Source organism: Carettochelys insculpta, chromosome 11 (genome assembly GCF_033958435.1).
Source record: "Carettochelys insculpta isolate YL-2023 chromosome 11, ASM3395843v1, whole genome shotgun sequence".
Classification (NCBI taxonomy): Eukaryota; Metazoa; Chordata; order Testudines; family Carettochelyidae; genus Carettochelys; species Carettochelys insculpta.
In genome coordinates this window covers 17,344,890-17,362,022 of record NC_134147.1, presented here as the reverse complement: position 1 = coordinate 17,362,022, position 17,133 = coordinate 17,344,890, and the positions used below count along the sequence as shown (strand labels likewise).

Genomic DNA, 17,133 nt, shown 5'->3' with positions numbered 1-17,133 from the left:
CTACACCTGCACAATGCATGGGAGGAGAGTGTCTGTATTCATCACTGATGGCATGTGTGAAGTGGCACAGGTCCTACACCCCTGCATGCAACACCCAGGCCCCTGAGGCCCCTGTGCCCATACTCTTGCCTGTGCAAACACAAGTGGCTCCCATATACACAACCCTCCCCGACAATGCCCCGTCTCCCCACCCAGCGGGAGTCAGAGACTGCACCCAAGTCCCCACCCCTCCCTTGCGGGATTTCCCAGTTCTGAGCAGACGTGACATAAGTCACCATGCTGTTAAATCTCATCTCCCTGGCATGGACACCTGTCCATCCCCAACACCAGGGTTGCCAGGACACTCACAAACACACACACAGTCTGCACCCACGCGCGCGCACACACACACACAAAAAGTCAGTACATGCACACCATTTGTAACCTCTTCAACACACACACACACACACACACACACAGAGCCAGTCACTCTCCCCATTTTAGGCCCCCATGGGACAAAATACATGGTGACAGGATGCCAGGGCAGACTGACACACTACCCCCCCCCCAGAGAATCCACACAGATCGTGCAGTGACACAGCAGCGGGAGGGGGATACACAAGCAGGGACACAGGCCTTCCCAAGGAGTCCCATTCCCCTCCTCCACCCACACTGCTGTCCAGGCCCCACTAGAGAGACACCACGTCGCCCTGCTCGTGCCACCGGCACAATCACATTGCAGGGACACAGTCCCCAGAGTGCCCAACCCCCAGCCTGAAACACAACCTGCTACACCCAGGAGTCCCGTCCTGGCTCCAGCCCCCTCCCTGCTCTACTGGGGCTCTGGCAGGGGAGCGGGAAGGGTCTCTGTGGGGGTGGGTCATGCCGGAGCAGGGCTCTGCACGGTGGGCGACAGAGCTTGCCGCTAGGAGGGCAGTCTCTGAGCTGCCTTGTCTGGAGATGGCTGTGCAGGGACAAGCCTCATGCAGCAGGTGGTGGGGAGGGAAGGGAAGGGAAAAGCCAGGCAAGCACCCGCCCCTCTCCCTTGCCCATCACTTACTGTGGCACTCAGCCAGGCAGCTGCCAGGAGGGTTGTGGGAAAGCAGCAGGGAGCCACTGGCCGCACTCTCTGGGGCCTGGGGGCTCTGAGGTCTGCTGGTAAAACGCACGCTGTCTACACCCGCACCCTCCTCCCCGGAGCACACCGGGCATGGGAGGCAGCCTCCCAAGCACAGCCCCCTGTGGGCTCATAGCCCTCCCATTCCAAGCACAAATCTCCCCTCCCCTCCCAGCAGCCCCCCACCCAGCCCAGCTCCAGTTCAGCACTCCACAGCCCAGGCGCTCTGGGAAGAGCCTCTGCCCTAACAGACCTAGGTGGGTAGCTGCAGTGCTTCAGGAGATGCAAGTAATGCAGCAGCCCACACAGCCCCAGCACGCCCCAGAGACCCTACAATAACACACCTGCCGGTGCAATATGGGAGGGGATCTGGAGAGGGGAATGGCTCTGCCCTGAGCTGCCAGCTGAAGTTTGACACTAATGGGAAAAACAAATTTCTCAGCAGGCCGAGGCAGGGACTGTTCCATTCTGGGGGGCGGGGAGCACCTGCTAGGGCCCCGTCCCAGTCTGTGCGGAGGGACTGGCTGGGAAGCTGCCGGGGGAGGGGAGACAAGAGAGGGCAGGGGACAGCGCAGGGGCTGAGGTGCTGGGGATATATTTGTAGAGATTGCTGACCCAATGCTGAGATACAGGTGGAAGGATTGGAGAGCCGAATGCCGGGGTGTGGGGATACTGGTTGCTCGCCCAGCGCTGAAATGTAGCTGGCTCTGGGGTGGGCTGCAGGGCTGTTTGCACTGGGATCCCTTGTGCAGCACTGACATGCAGCCTCCTCTGGGGTGGGGCGCAGGAGCTGATTGTACAGGCATCCTGGTGGGGAAGGGGCAGGGCTTGGAGCTGTACTCCTTGGATGCATCTCTGACGCATTCCTGGCCCCAGCAGCAAGGCAGAGGGATGGGAAGATAGGTCATGGAGGCAGGGCTCCCATGGGGATCAGGAGCCTTTCCCATCTGGGACTGCAACTGAGAAATCAAATACACCCCCCACACACACACACAATTTGTATTTACAGGCAACACAACGCACATCAACATCAGAGGACACATACAAACTATTTACACACATATGCCCCCCCACACCACTTGCATGCCCGGCGCGCCCTTGCACTCTACCCATGCACCCTGAGCACACAGCCCATGCACTCTGCACACACCCCTTGCATGCTCCGAGCACACACCCACATCCCACTCACTTTACACACATACACAACTCACACGGTAGGAGCATGCACGCCACTCACACTGCACATACACACCCCACCTGCACACTCTGAGCACTTTATGCACACACCCCACACACACACACTCCACTCGTGTGCTGAGTGCACACACATACAGTACACACGCATCCTTAAAGTATGCGCCTCGCAGTGTATTCACACATGCACACACCTCACATCTCCCACATGAACACAATTCCACTGACTCGCCTCCAAGCACTGCCGCCACAACACAACACTCACACCAAAGCAGCCCCACCCAACAAACCCCTCTAGGAATAACACCCCCTGCTTCCTCTCACTCCCTCTGTAACCCATCCCGCAATTACTGCAGCGGGAGACAAGGCAAACCCCCGGCCCCACACTGCCCCCTGTGAGCTCTCAGACAAGCTCCACACAACCAAACTAAATAGGGGTCTGAGCTCCCATCCCCCAGCCAAATACAAAGGCTGAATCCACAAGTGACACAAACCCTTCAGAGGCAGGAAGGAAGGGGGCAGTCCAGAGCCCATGGGGAGGGGTTTGGGGCAGGAAAGGAAGGAGTGGGGCCAGGGAAGCCCACAGAAGTAGGGATGCCTTCTAATTTGGTGGGGTGCAGTCTATGCATCCCCCAGGGCAGCATCACCCCCTACAGACCATTCCAGTTGAGGAGAAGAGTGGGGAGCTCTAGTGGGTGCATTTGCAGGGACATTCTCCATGCCAAGCTCTTTTTTCTGATCCTGTCCTCCCCAGCCACCTCTGTCACCCACCACATCCGACCCGCACCCCCATCTGCCCCTGCACCAAAATGGTGAACGGGCCCTCCCCCAACCGCAAAGACCGGCTGCTATTACCGTGCTCTGACCCCTCAGCTCCCCACAAGACAAGGCAAATCCTAGGGGGCTGGAAGGGCCCCAGTTCCGAGAGAGACACCCCAGCAGTATATGACTTCAGTTGGACCCCAAGAGATCCAATTCATCATCACGCAGTGGGAGCACAGAGTTGGGGCCTGCTGTTAACACAGGGTGACCCAACGCCATCACTCACGAACCCCCCGCCGTCCAAGCGCTCCTCAATGACCCCCAGGACAAGCGAGCGGGACACAGCCCCCCCATCACAGCACACATTTGCTTCCTGTAGCACGGCCCCAGCCCTCTGGGCCCACGCACCATCCACAGCCAGCGCAGAGAACGCAAAGGGGTCACTCACCTTCCATCGTGTGCTCTTCTGCCACGGACAGCCCCACAGACCAGCCAGACGGACACACAGACAGAGAGAGAGAGGGGGGTTAGTGAGGGGGGGGCAGGGCCACCGGCACAGACACACATACAGATAACTCGGGGAAGAGACTGCAAGAGGCAACCCTTCCCCCGGGCAGGGGCAGGAGGCTGAGGTGCCCCCCCAGCAGCAGGAGCACACCGAAGGAGCCATGCTGCCCCTGCAGGGGAAGGGAGATGTAGGGGGGACAGGGAGTAGCATGTAGGGGCAGGGCAGGGGGCATAGGAGGGAGGAGCAGTGCGCCGAGCTCTCTGGCAATCCCCAGGGCAGTGGCCGGACGGGGCCACAAGTGGGATTTTCACACAGAACCCTCTGTCTGGCCTCCAGACGCCCCAGGATGGGGCTGGCAGAGTCTGCGGTGCCAGTTTACGGGGGGGCTAAATTCCCCTCCCCCCCCAAAAGTACCAGACACATTGGGGGAGGGGTCAGCGGCAGGCGGGGGGACTGGCCAAACCAGTCATAGCAGGACAAGATCTGTGCAAGCCAGCGCCCCCAGTGCCCCTCACCCACCCACAGCCCAACCTGAACTCCACACACTCACCCACCACAGCCCCCGCCAGCTCCACCCCCTGCCTAGCCCTCGTCTGCCCCTCACCCACCCATAACCCCAGCGATCACAGCCTGAGCCCCACACATCCCGCCCCTCACCCCATCTGCAGCGCCTGGCTCGCACAGCCTGAACTCCACAGACAGCCCTCCTCCGCCCCTCACCCCACCCACAGCCCCACAGGTGCCTCACTTAACCCACCTCCCTGGCCAGCCCAGCCTGGGCCCCTCACCCCCACCAACAGTCACCCCAGCCCTCAGCCCGGACCCAACCCAGCTTCCCGCCAGTGCTGCAAGCCCCAACCCACCCTGGTGGTCTCCCTCCTGCACTGCAGCCCCACGGGTAGCCTGAGAGTCGGGGGACGGGCGATTCGGGCTAGTCTCAGAAGCTGCCTTCGATCTGCCAGAGGAGTTGGGATCTGAACGCTGCAAAAAAGCCCCAGCTCAGCTGCTCTGGTGGGGCTACAGGACAGACGGGAGCCCTGTCTGGGCAAGGGCCAGGCCTGGGGGGCTCTAGCCCCCGCTGTGGGAGTGTTTACAGCAAAGGACAGAGTCAGGGTCTAGCTGGTTAGATCAGGAGTGGGGCTGAGTCAGGATGCCGGGCTTCTCTCTCTGGCTTTGGGAAGGGAGCAGGGTCCCGGAGGTGGGTGCTGAGGGGAGGGGTGCTGAGGCACCAGGCTCCTCTTGCTCAGTTATCGCCAAAGAGGCTCCAAATGTCAGCACTTTCCAAAGCAAACCCAAACAAAAGGCTGGCCAGGATGACATGGGCTCTAGCTCCTGGGTGGAAGGGGATGGGAAAAGGGGCATTCCCAACAAACCCACTCATCCCTGCCATCCCGAGGAGCAGCCAGGACTCCAGGGTTCTATCCCCGTGCTGGGCAGGGAACGGGGTCTAGTGGGCACCTGGGAGCTAGGCCACCTGGGTCCCAGAGTGATCTGGGATGAGACCCTTCCCCTCTCCAGGTGCTCAGAGGGAAAGGGGCCATTCCACCCAGGGGGGCCAGGCATTGCGGGGAGCAGCCCTTGCTGGGAGACCAGTAGCCCCCATCGCTAGAAGACTGGCTGCTCCAATGGAACAGCCCCTGCTTAACAGGCTCTGGGCCAGCCCCAGACTCTGTCCCCTCCCCACCCCAGGCCCTACCGGGCAAGGAACTAGGCCACTGAACATGGAAGGCAGGGTGTGGGACACGTGTGCCCATGTGGGTCTGCCTGCATCTGTGGGTCTGCAGGGTGCGCATCCGGCGTGGCATGGGTCTGTCTGTGTTCCTGCAGGGTGTGCGTGTGTCTGTCTAGGGGGTCTGCCTGCCTGTCGGTCTGTGTCTCCCACGTGTATGGGTCCATCTGTCGTTAGGCCTGCACGGTGCATGTGTGTGTCTGTCTGTCTGTCTGCGGGGTATGTATGGCCTGTGTGCATAGGTCGGTTTGCAGGGTGTCCATGGGTCTGTCTGTGGGCCTGCAGGGTGTGTGCGTGTTGGTCTGCGGAGTATGTGCTTGTCTGTCTATGACACAGCCTCCGCTGGCGTGGGCAGGGGCTGGGTTCTGGGCTTCAGACTCCCAGACAACCGTCCCCAGCATGAAGCTGGCACACACCTCACACGGTGGCTGCCAGCCAGCCCATCAGCGCAGCCCTGCCTGCATGGAGAGCGCCAGGGCAGAAGCACAGAGCACGTTCACTGGCGAGGGAGGCAGGCAGAGCAGTGGCACAAAGGGCTCACTAGCAGCACACAAGGGCCCATGTCCACTGCCCGCCTGTACAAGGGGGGACACCCCCACACTCGTGCCTTAGTGAGGCAGGCTGCCCCCCAGGACGTCCTCCAGAAACAAGTGACCAGCGATGGACCTAAGGCCGACACCTCCCCTCTCTCAATGCATTCCAGAGCCCCTGAACCAGGGCCAAATCCAAGCCCTTCGGCATCCTCTCAACCTGTTCTAGAACCACAACCCCAGAGCCAAACCCTAGCCACCCAGTGCCCTGGAGATGTGTTCTAGATTAGAGAACCCAAACCAGGGCTGCATCCAGCCTTCCCACGCACCCAAGACCAATTCTAGAGTCCCTGCGTTAGGGCTGACTCAAGAAGTCAGCAACTAAGAGCAGCATGGGAGCCAGCTTCCATCAGCACGCAAGGTGGGAGCTCAGTCCCTCCCCTCTTCCCCCATGCAGCCGGAAGCTTGCTCAACGCCAGGCCACCTGTGGACTAACAAAAGACCACCTAATGCTGCCAACCACCTCCTAAACGGTAACGCTCTGCTTCTTCATTGATTTATTAATGAAGCTGATGTGCACAGGGTTATTAGTGACTTTAGAGAGTATTGCTGGGGCAGTATGCAGAGGCCAAAAGGTCGAATTTCAGCACGCCACCTGCGAGAGGTTGCCGACTCCTGCTCTAGAAGATCTGAGAAGAACCCACTTCGGGGCTCTCCCTCACATTCAAGTCGCAGGCCACACAGGCTTCAGGTGAGCAATGAACCACAACCCGCCCCGCCACACCACTCTCCCCACACACAGTGTTTCCGGGCTGTGGGAATTTACCACCACCAACAATGCTCAGAGCAACGGTGAAGCACCAACATGGGCAGAGAGCTTGTGATCCAGACCCCGTCTGCTGACCTTGGGTGAGTCCTTCTCTCAGTGTCTCGGTCTCCCCTCTCGCCCTTTGTCTCTTCAGACCGTGAGCTCTCCAGGGCCAGGGAGCAGCTCTCACTATGTGACTGTGCAGAACCCGACAAGAGACCTGATCTCAGCTGTGCGGTGGGATGGGAGGAGCATTTCCTGTTCGGCGTCTGGCCCTCTGGAAGCCCTGATCTCAGCTGGGTGGGGGGGTCTGTGCAGCACCCAGCCTGCTAGGGGGCCCTGATCTAGGCTGGGCAGGCAGATGCTACGGCAGTAAGACGGCTCATGAATTTCGCATCGTTCAGGGAGGGAAACCTGTGCATTGTGCGCTGACCCCAGCTCACCAGGGGAGGAGGGTTCGATCCCCAGTGAACCCCACCCACTGCTTACAGGCCAAGGCAGATCCCAGCTTTCCCAGTGGCTCCCATCCCTTGCACAGACACCTCTTGCTTTCCACACTGGCTCCACTGGGCCAGTTTCACGCTCCCTGCTGGCTGCAGGCGGTGACACAGCTGGTGGGGGGAGGTTGCCTTAGCACCACCTGGCGGTGCCCAGCTGTTCAGCGCGGGGTTCAGGCAGCACAAGCCATGCAGAAAAGCCATCCTCCCAGGGGGCATGCAGATGGGGATGGGCAAGTTCTCTCCACATCCCGTCTCCTGGCAGCTCTTCCCCAGCTGACCTTGGGCTGTCCTTGCAGAGGTAGAGATTGAGTGCGGATGGCTGGGCCCAAAGAGCCTCCCCCAACCCTCAGGAGAGATGCACACAGAGGGGACCCAGGCCAGGCAGCAGCCAGCGCTCCCCACCTGTGAACGGCACTAATGAGAGCAGGTGGGGGGCACCGGAGAGGGGACGTCACGGCCGGAGGCGGGGGGAGAGTACAAGGGAGACAAAGGAAATGAATGAAAAAATGGGAAAAGGCAAAAAAAAAAGGGGGAAGAGGATAAAGAAAGGATGAAAAATGTGAATGAAAGAAAGAGACAAGGGGCAAAAGGAGGAGATTGAAAGTGTGTAAATGAGTAAGAAAGGAAACCAGAAACACGAAAAAAAAAGAAAAGCTGACAGAGGAATGAATGAAAAAGGAAAAGAGCAAAACATTGAATGGATAAAAGGAAAGAAACAGGATGGAACAATGAATAATAACAACTGAACAGAAAAAGGAGGAGAACAAAACCAAACGTGGGGGAAAGGCCATGAAATACCGAAGAAAAGAGAATAAAGGAATGGAAGCGCAAGAAAGGAAGGGGAAGGAATGAATAAAAGGGTGAATGAAAAAGTGAAAAAAAGAAAATCCAGGAGGGTTTGGGCAGGGAGGCAGGAGGGAGAGTGGGGCAGAGCTGGGAGGCAGGAACGTGAACTGAGAGCAGGCAAAGGGGAACACCTCAAGGACTTGGCACTGTGTCCTACCTCTGAGACCCCTTCAGTGCCTCTCCCTGGCTAGGAGAGATGAGGGCAGGCGGGGCCCATATGAGACTGAGGGTAACATGGGCACCTGAGCAGGCTCAGTGATCAATGAGGGACAGAAACGACAAGTGTTCCCCTGATTCATAACCTGATCCACCCCCTCCTCCCCACACACACATACACACACTCCCACAGACTGTCCAGACCAGTCACTCTGGGGGCTCCTGGCCCTGCACTGAGGAAGGAACAGGCAGGCTGGCACCTCCCTTTCAGGCTGGGGTCCAAGTATATGATGGGACAAACCCTCTCCCTTTATATAAAGCATGCGCACCTGCTCCAGCCAGCAACCCTGCCACAGCTGGCTCTTGACCCATACACCCACTAGGGTACTTGCTATACCCTTAACCTGTGCCTAACACAGGGCATGCAGGCACCCTCTACCACCAAACCAGTCCCGTTCCATGATATTCACCACAACAGGACTGATATTCCTACACCCTCCCAACTACACACCAGACATCCTACACTGCCAGCACACACAGAGAGCACAATTCTTCTGCAAGTGCACAGCCTAACAACCCAACACACTATTGTACACACAACATAGCCCTACACATACAACCCTGTAATTGATATCCTGTCACACCTGTACACACACAGCATAATGCTACACCTCCACACCAACACCCTGTACATTGTATACACACAGCATAATCTTTCACCATGTAACTTCATACACAACACTCTATAGCCCATGACTCTTGTATGCACATATGGCATAAATCTCCCAAACAGCCTCAGATCTCCTTACAGACATACACACCTCAGCATACTCATACACCTGACATCTCTACACCCTATCACATTTGTACTCACATACACCACAATTTTCCCATACAAACTAACACCCCAAAACTCCCTGTCTGCCCCGGTGCGCGTACACACAGAGTACAATCCTTCAATGCTACATTATAACACCCCACTATACACAACTCCTGTACAATTAATATTTACTCACACGAAAGAGAGCCTATTCAGGAAGAACCGTGCAAATGCCAAAGAACACAACACCCTGACTTACATGCACACCGCAGTCCTTTACCCATGATATTAACGTCCCGCAACACCCTAGCCCCTACCCTTGTATTCAAACACACACAGACACATGGTATAATCCTTCACTATGCACCCCTGCACAATACCCATACTTTTACTCCTTCATTCATATAACACCTTCTGCACACTGCCCAACAACACAAGCCTTCAGCCAGAGACCCTAAAATGCTACATTCCTGGTAGGCCTACACTTTTTCCCGTCCACCCTAGTGCACAATACCCCCTCTCCCTTGTGCATCATAATCCATCACCCAGACAACATAACACCCCAGTCAGTACACAGCACCCTATGACCTTGTCTTCCTACATGCAACATAGCTGAACAAACTCACACACCTTAGCATACAATAACCTCTCTCACGATCATCCCATTGTACTCAGCAACCCCCATTACATCCACCCAAACCTCCTCAGTCACTGAAGAGTAGTTAACGAAATCGTCCCCTGGGCAACCAACCTAGGCAATAGTCACCTAGGAGTCACCACACTGTTCTCCACAGCAACAGGCCTCAGTTAAAGAATTCAGTCAGCACAATCTCCACAGCAATGATGGACAATTGCCAGGAGTCAGCCAGCCCGATCAACTGTCTCCATAGCAACCAACCCTAGACAACAGCCACCAAGAAGCTAGCCAGTACAATCATATCTCTAGCAAGCAGCCATACACAATGGCCAACGGAGATTTAGTTGGCCCCATTGTCTCCACTGCAAGAAACACAGTCATCAAACAGTCAGGAATTGTCTCAGTTTTTGCCATGGCAACCAAACTAGACAACCGACACCCAGAATTTAGAGTGTGTGGGCAGGTGTGTGGGTGGACTGTGCACTGAAGGTGAGGGAGAGGCGTGTCTCAGAGCACTGTATGTATATACTTGTGTTTGTGAACAACCAGCTGGCTGTCCTTCATGTGGTTACTGTCTTTGTGTGTACTGTGAGAGTGGATGGATGTATTGTGACAGTCAGGCTGGTGTGTTGCGAGTCTATATGACTGTGTCCATACAATTGTATTTGCGTATCTGGAGTGTGTGAGAGAGAGAAGAGAAAAATGCGTGTGGCTTGTGCAAGTGGGTGTACTTCTTGCATGTTTGTGGTTGCCTATGTTGTTTGGATGTGTCTATCGGCACTGTGTGTGTATGTGAAGTGTTGTGAAAGTGCCTGTTTTCTCTCTGTGTATTTAAAAAAGTGTGTGCATATATGAATCTGAGTGTCACATGTTAGCATGTGTTATTTGTATCAGTGTTGCATGACTTGTTGCTGTAACAGTGTGTTACCATCATTCACCATGTGTTTGTACAGCTGATGTGAGTGTTTGTGCATGTTACATCGGTGAATGCTATCTGCAGATGTGCTGCATGTTTTGTCCTGGCAGTCAGTCGTGTGTGTGTGTGTGTGTGTGTGTGTGCATGTGCGCGCGCAGACACGTGTGCATGCTGTGAGATTTTGCCTGGGCGTTGTTTATGTTGTGCATGTTTGAGGTGGAGGGAGGTAACGTGTCATGAATGAATGGGTGTGTCTGTACACACACACACACACACACACACACACACACACACACAGAGTGCTATGGCTGCCCAGTGAGTGCGCCACACCCCCTCTGTCGGCTGGGCAACTCACACACCCAGCTGACTCAGTGTTGGATCACAACCAAGCAGACACAGCCTTAACACACACGTTCTGGCGATACAAACACCACGTGGCTGGGACGGGATTGCTCCCTCAACCAGAGCCTGACCTCCCCCCCACCCCCACCAGAGGGCCCCACTTAACCTGGCAGAGAAAGGAAGCACTGGCAGGCTTGCAGGTGTTTCACAGCCTCAGGGGCACGGCCTTCACAGGGACCGTAGGCCCAGTGCACTGCCCATCCTGGCTCCATGCCTCCCTCCATCCCCACATCCTCCCATCCCAGCCCCTTCTTTGCAAGGGCTCCCAAAAAATTCACATTCCCCCACACCAAGGGCTCTGCATCCCTCATGCCAGAGGTGCCATTCTGCTCCCCAGTGTCTGGGGCTGGACAGGAGGCACCAGACTGGGTGGACCCCCAGGCCCGACTGCAGTGTGGGTGAGAAGTACCAGGCTGGACGCTGGTAACAGGTGTCAGGCTGGATGGGTCTCTGGGCCTGATCCATCCTGGCTGTTCCTAAACTCCTGTCTCCCTTCCCTGCCCATCACTGCTGGACCATCCTCAAGGCAAACATCCTCTGCTCTCACCAAACACCACGTTCACCCCTCTCCGTACAACTGCCCTCTGCGTTCCCAAAGCGGCTACTGACAGGGGCCCACTGGCACTTCTCACTCATTCACAGCAACCACCAGGGGCCCTTGGGCTCAGAGAAGGAGAAGGGACTCAGGCCGCCTGGTTCAACTCCTACCTCTCATCACCTCATGCCTCAGTTTCTCCAACGGTAAAACAGGGGATAGTCCTCATTCATCTACTGAGAAACACTGTCAGGGACAGGGTGACCCTAGATCTGCGCCGAGCAGGAGCCACCCATCCTGTGCACTGGGGTACTGGTGTAAAGCAAGCAACAGTCACTGAGCACTGGTGACAATGGCTGGCCAAGGTGCTAGGCGACTCAAAGCCAAGTCCAACCGTTTAAAAATACAGCAGCCACCCGCGCAAACTGGCCAGCGGACACAACCGGGACTTGAGTCCAGGCACCACCAGGACGTGCTCAGTGACACTAGTTTTGAAACAACACATGATCCAGAAGGGAGGGAAAATTTGGAAAAAATGTCTTCCCTTTAAAATTTTCTGATTTCTGGCTGAAAATCTGAAAATGAGGCAGGGAAAAAAAAATCAGCTCGGGACCAAAACATTTATTTGAACAAAAACAACAAGTCGTCTTGGGGCACCTTATAGACTCACAGATACTTTGGAACATAAGCTTTGGTGGGCAAAGACCCGCTTCGTCAGATGCATGGTTGGGGTTGGGGGGGCTTTCAGAGGAGAGTGTAAAGAGGGCATCTCAGTCAAGGGGAGGGCCAGAGCTGACAAGGTCCATTCAGTCAGGGTGGATGTGACCCATTATCAGCAGTTAAGGTGGAGTTGTGAACATCAAGAGAGGATATATGAAGTCAGTTCAGTCAGGGGGGGATGTGGCCTCCTGTGAGTCTGTGGGGACAGAGAGGGAATTTCATAAGAATATAATTCACAGCAAATTGCACAGGAAATAAAAGGACTTTTTCAAAATTTTCCACATTTTTTATCTCATTCTGTCTGACTTGGCTTTCAAGGAACATGGACAACGCAGAACACACCAGCCTGCCTGGCACCCATGATCTGCTGGAGCTCACAACAGCACTAACCCCCTCAGACAAAGCTTTGGACCCTTATTAGGCCAGATGCCACCTTAACAGCCCCCCCACCAACCAAGCGCAGGGCCCCTGTCGGGCCTAGCACCTCCCTGATCCACCTCCCAACAGAGCTCAGAGCCCCCATCGGGCCTGGCGCCACCCTGATCCACCTCATAACTGAGCTCGGGGCTCCTGCTGGGCCAGGCACCATGCTGGCCAACTCCCACGCTACGATCGGGGCTGTCCAACCCACCACTGGTTTTTGAGTGGAAAGCCCACTCGAAAAGGGACCCTAGCGGCTCTGACCAGCACCACAGCCAGGCTATTATAACTCTGGGCAGTGCCACAGTGTGGGCCTGGGGCTAAGGCAGGCTCCCCACCTGCCCGGCCTCTGCCTGGCTCCTGGCAGCGGCCATCACGTCCCTGTGGCCCCTAGGGGCAAGGAAGTTCCACATACCGCCCCCCACTCCCAAGGTCGGCTGCCCAACTCCCAGTAGCCAGGAACTGCGACCCGTGGGAGCTGCACAGGGGTGGCACCTCCAGTGCAAGGGTAGCGCATGAAGCCTTCCTGGCCTCACTGCCCATGCTCCTAGGGACCACAGGGCCCTGGCAGCCACTTCCTGGGAGTCATGGCAAGCACTGCCAGGACCTCACACCCCAACCCCGCCTCCCACACCGATAGTCCCTCCTGGAACCAGTATCACCTCACAGCCCACTCCCTGTGCCCCCAGAGTGTCCCCTCCTGCACCCCAAAACCCTCAGCCCTAGTCCAAAGCCTGCAAACCCCCTGCCGGTGCCCTCACTACTACACTGCACCCCCTGCCCAGCCAAACCCCCTCTCCCTTACCCTGAGCTCCTCAATTCTGGCCTCACACAGAGCTCTTACCTCCCCGCACCTGCACCTTAACCCCTGCCCCAGCCCAGAATCCCCTCCTGCAACTCAGATCCCTCTTTGCTGGCCCCAGTGGTGATGGCTGGGGATGGACTCAAGGGGGACACTGGTCACGTGACCTTCCTCCCATGTGACTCCTTCCCACACGTCCCCCACACTCCACTCCAGGCTCTGCCTCTTCCTGCCCCTGCCCCACCTCCACTCCGTCTCTTCCCCCCAAGCCTCTGCTGAGTAATACGGCCTGGGGGGGGGATCAGTGGGGTGCCAGGGGCCAGGCTCCCCTCCCTACTCACCCGTGGCCGCAGGAGGAAGCGGAGCGGCTTGGCCCCAGTCTGCTCCGCTCCCCCAGCCAAGTTCCTCTGCTTCCTGGTGCTGCTGCAAGGCCCCTTTAAACACAGCTGAGAGCGAGGGGAGCAGAGCGGGCTGGGGCCAGGTCACTTGGTTCTCTGCCACCACCAGGGAGTGCCCCGGCTGCTGGCAGCAGGCCCCTCACTAATCCCCCAGGCTGCCCCGAGGTCTCGCCGAGCCTCCCAAAGCAAGGGGCCCATGCCGGCTGTCCCTGGACAGGACGGCTCCGCTGGCTGCTCGCCTATTGCCTCTCCCGCAACAGCGCTGGGGGGACACATGATCCTTCCTGCTGCCCCATGTGTCACCCAGGCCTGGCCCGACCCCAGAGCTCACACCCCTGCCAGAGCCTTCGCCCCTTCTCACACCCCCAGCCCAACCCCGACTGAGTGAGGGGGGAACGAGTGACAGAGGAAGGACAGAGGGAGCAGGGCCTCAGAGAAGGGGCGGGGCGGGGGTAAGGTGTTTGGTTTCGTGCCATTAGAAAACTGGCAACTCCATCAGGCCCCCCATCAGAGCAGGCGCTGCACTGATCTATCCTGCCCCCACTGAACCCAGCACCCCTTAGGCTCAGGGCACCAGGGCTGCCCAGACACCCAGGGTCACTATATTCCCTGTACTGAATTGCAGCACAGCCCCAGGACACCCAGCAGGCCAGGGACCGAACATTGTGAGAAGCTGGTAAAACGTCCTCCCCAAGCTCGTAAAATGCAATTCCTGACCCCTGCTGCAACCAGAGACTCCCCCACTCCAGCAAGCCAGCCTCCATAGCCATTGGCATTCACTCCCCTCCCAAAGCCGACATGGAACCTGGGAGTCCAGGCCCCAACCCTGTGCTCTGACCTTGTAAGCCCCAACCACCAGCACAGACAGCAACCTGCACAAACACACCTGGATAATAAAGGAAATAAGATTCCCACAAAGTGACATCACCAAAGGCTCCAACCTGCAGCCTGTACATCCCTGGCCCCTCCTCGAAATCCCCTGTGGGTCCCAACCCCAAAGCTTAGGCCTGGGCCCAGCACCTCAAACCTGGATAGCTGTCACCCCGAACATGCCCCCACCATCCTGGATTGCACAGATCCCATCCCGGCCTGCCTGGTGCTACGGCTGTGACGACTCAGCCAGGTTCCTGACCCTAACAGACCTGCCACGCCCAAGCCCCGCTCTAGCAGCACGCTGGGAAAAGGTGAGAGGAGGCCGCAAAAGGGAGGAGGCAGGGGGGGCTTTCTAAGCCATTCCCTGGGGTGATTCTTCAGTGAGGGAAGGGACAGGTGAGCGGTGAACGAGTTCTGCAGGCCCCATCCCCTCGCCCCCTCCAGCTGCCCCTTTGGCTCTCACCTTCGCTGCAGAACTTGCCCTGGAAGCCGGTCATGCTGCAGTCACACTGCACCTCGCCGTTCTGCACACTGCAGAGCCCGCCGTGGGCGCAGGGGTTCTGCTTGGTGCACAGGTACTCCGTGTCGCTGCGGATGCCCTGGCTGCCCAGCAGGGCCGGAGGCGTGTCGCCCACCTTGAGGTTGGCCACCAGCCCCTTGAAGGGCACCTCGTACTTGACAGTGCTCAGGGTGAGGGCCGAGAGGCGCACGTCAGGCGGAATCCCCCCCACAAAGAGGTCGCTCTCCACTGCCATGTCCCGCCGCTTAGACTTAACCTCAGCCACCTTGGCCTCGCCGTCCACCACCAGCATGGTTTCCCGGTAGTTGCGGGTTAGGAGCACCATGTGCCAGCGGTCGTCGTCCACGGGCGTCTCCAGGTGCAGCTTGGCAGGCTCAGCGCAGGAGATGGTGAAGTGCAGGCGCAGGCGCCCGTCAATGATCAAGAGCTCCAGGAAGTCACAGTTCCCCCCGTCATCCAGGTACAGCACCAGCGCCCGCGAGACGTTTGTCTTCAAGCTGAAGCTCAGCTCCCCCGAGGAGCTGGCGTCCCAGCGAGCATAGCGGGCCCACTGCCCCGTGGCACCACCGAACTCCAGAGACACCCCGCCTGCCCCAGGGCCCAGCAGGGCACCCATCAGCAGCACCAAGGGCAGCAGGGCACCCAGTCTGGCCATGGCGCCCAGGTGCATCTGTCCCTGCCCCCCCCTCACAGCAAATACTGGGCAAAGCCCCACCACCACCACCGCCTCAGATCCTCATGGGGGGAGGCAGGCAGCTGGATGCGAGGAGGGAGGGGCAGGAGGGGCTCAAGTACAGTGGCTTCCTCGGAGGTGGGGGAGCGGACAGCGATGAGCAGGAGGTTCTGCTCAGAGGGAGGCTGGGGAGCTTTCACTGTCGCTCAGCGACAAGGGCCAAAGGGACACCAGGATCCAATATCCAGAAGTCAGAGAGAGCGAATCCGGGCCCCCACTAAGTCAACCCCCTCCCCCCGCCCAGCCTCCGCCAATCACAGGCTCCAGGTCCGGCTCCAGCAAATTACAGCATCCTCCTTCAGCTGGGCGCAGAACCAGGTGTGCCCGCAGGCAGAGCCTAGCCTGGCAGGCAGGGGGGTGCTCGGCCCCACTCCAGCGACGCGTCACAGGAGGGCAGAGCTGCAGGCAGAGAGAGGAGACATCAAGCTGGGCCATGTGCACTGAAGGGTTAATAGCACGCACCCTGCTCTGACCCACTAGACCCTGACCCACCCACCCACCCACCCACACACACACACACACACACACACACACACACACACAGCCTAGACTGCCCCTGATTGGCCACCCTCCCTCAGGAGGTGGAGAAAGTGGGGAAGAGCAGCCAATCACAGTTGTTACAGGAGGCCCAACAGCCCACCCATGCTCACATACACATACACCCCACAAGTTTTTGGGTAAGGGAGGGGTGACAGAGGAAGCAGGGCATACCAAGCTCACAAGGACGAAGGGGACAATGAGGGAGTAGGCCTTACCATCCTTATAGCAAGGGGAGGAAGAGGCAGAAGCAAGCCATACCATTCACACAGTGAGGAAGGGGGTGAGCAAAAAAGAGAGGAGGGAGTAGGCTATGCCATTTTCACCATAACGACAAGGAAAGAGATGAAGGAAGGCAGGCAGGAGCAGACCATGCCATCCTCACAGCAAGGATGGGAAGAGGCAAAGAGGTGGCAGAAGACCATAGTGTCCTCACAACACAAAGGGAGAAGAGGGAGCAGACCATACCATTCTTACAGTGAAGGGAGAGGAGAGATAGGAGCAGACCGTACCATTCTCACTTTAGGGATTAGGGAAAGGTGGGAGCAGGCTATACCATTCTCACTGCACGAAAGGGAAAAGAGGCAGAAGCAGGCTGTGCCCTCACCACCACCAAGAGGCAGGTGAGGGGGTGTGAGCACCATACCATTCTCATAACTAGGAAGGTGGGGAAGAGGGAGCAGCAGGTCCT

General features: G+C 57.7%; 1 protein-coding gene across 2 annotated transcripts in view; it reads right to left on the bottom strand.

Moving 5' to 3' along the window:
• Positions 1 to 16,086, bottom strand: part of NRXN2 (neurexin 2) — a 302,332-nt gene extending 286,246 nt beyond the window's left edge. Inside the window, exons 1-2 of one of the 2 annotated variants that reach the window (XM_075005502.1) lie at positions 15,116 to 16,086; positions 3,501 to 3,518 (exon numbers count right to left, since the gene is read on the bottom strand). In XM_075005502.1, the coding sequence (XP_074861603.1) occupies positions 3,501 to 3,518; positions 15,116 to 15,842 (745 nt within the window). In that variant the 5' untranslated portion in view covers positions 15,843 to 16,086. The remainder of the gene's footprint in view (positions 1 to 3,500; positions 3,519 to 15,115) is intronic. The other variant, XM_075005503.1, reaches the window with a different exon arrangement.
• Positions 16,087 to 17,133: the final 1,047 nt, after the last annotated feature.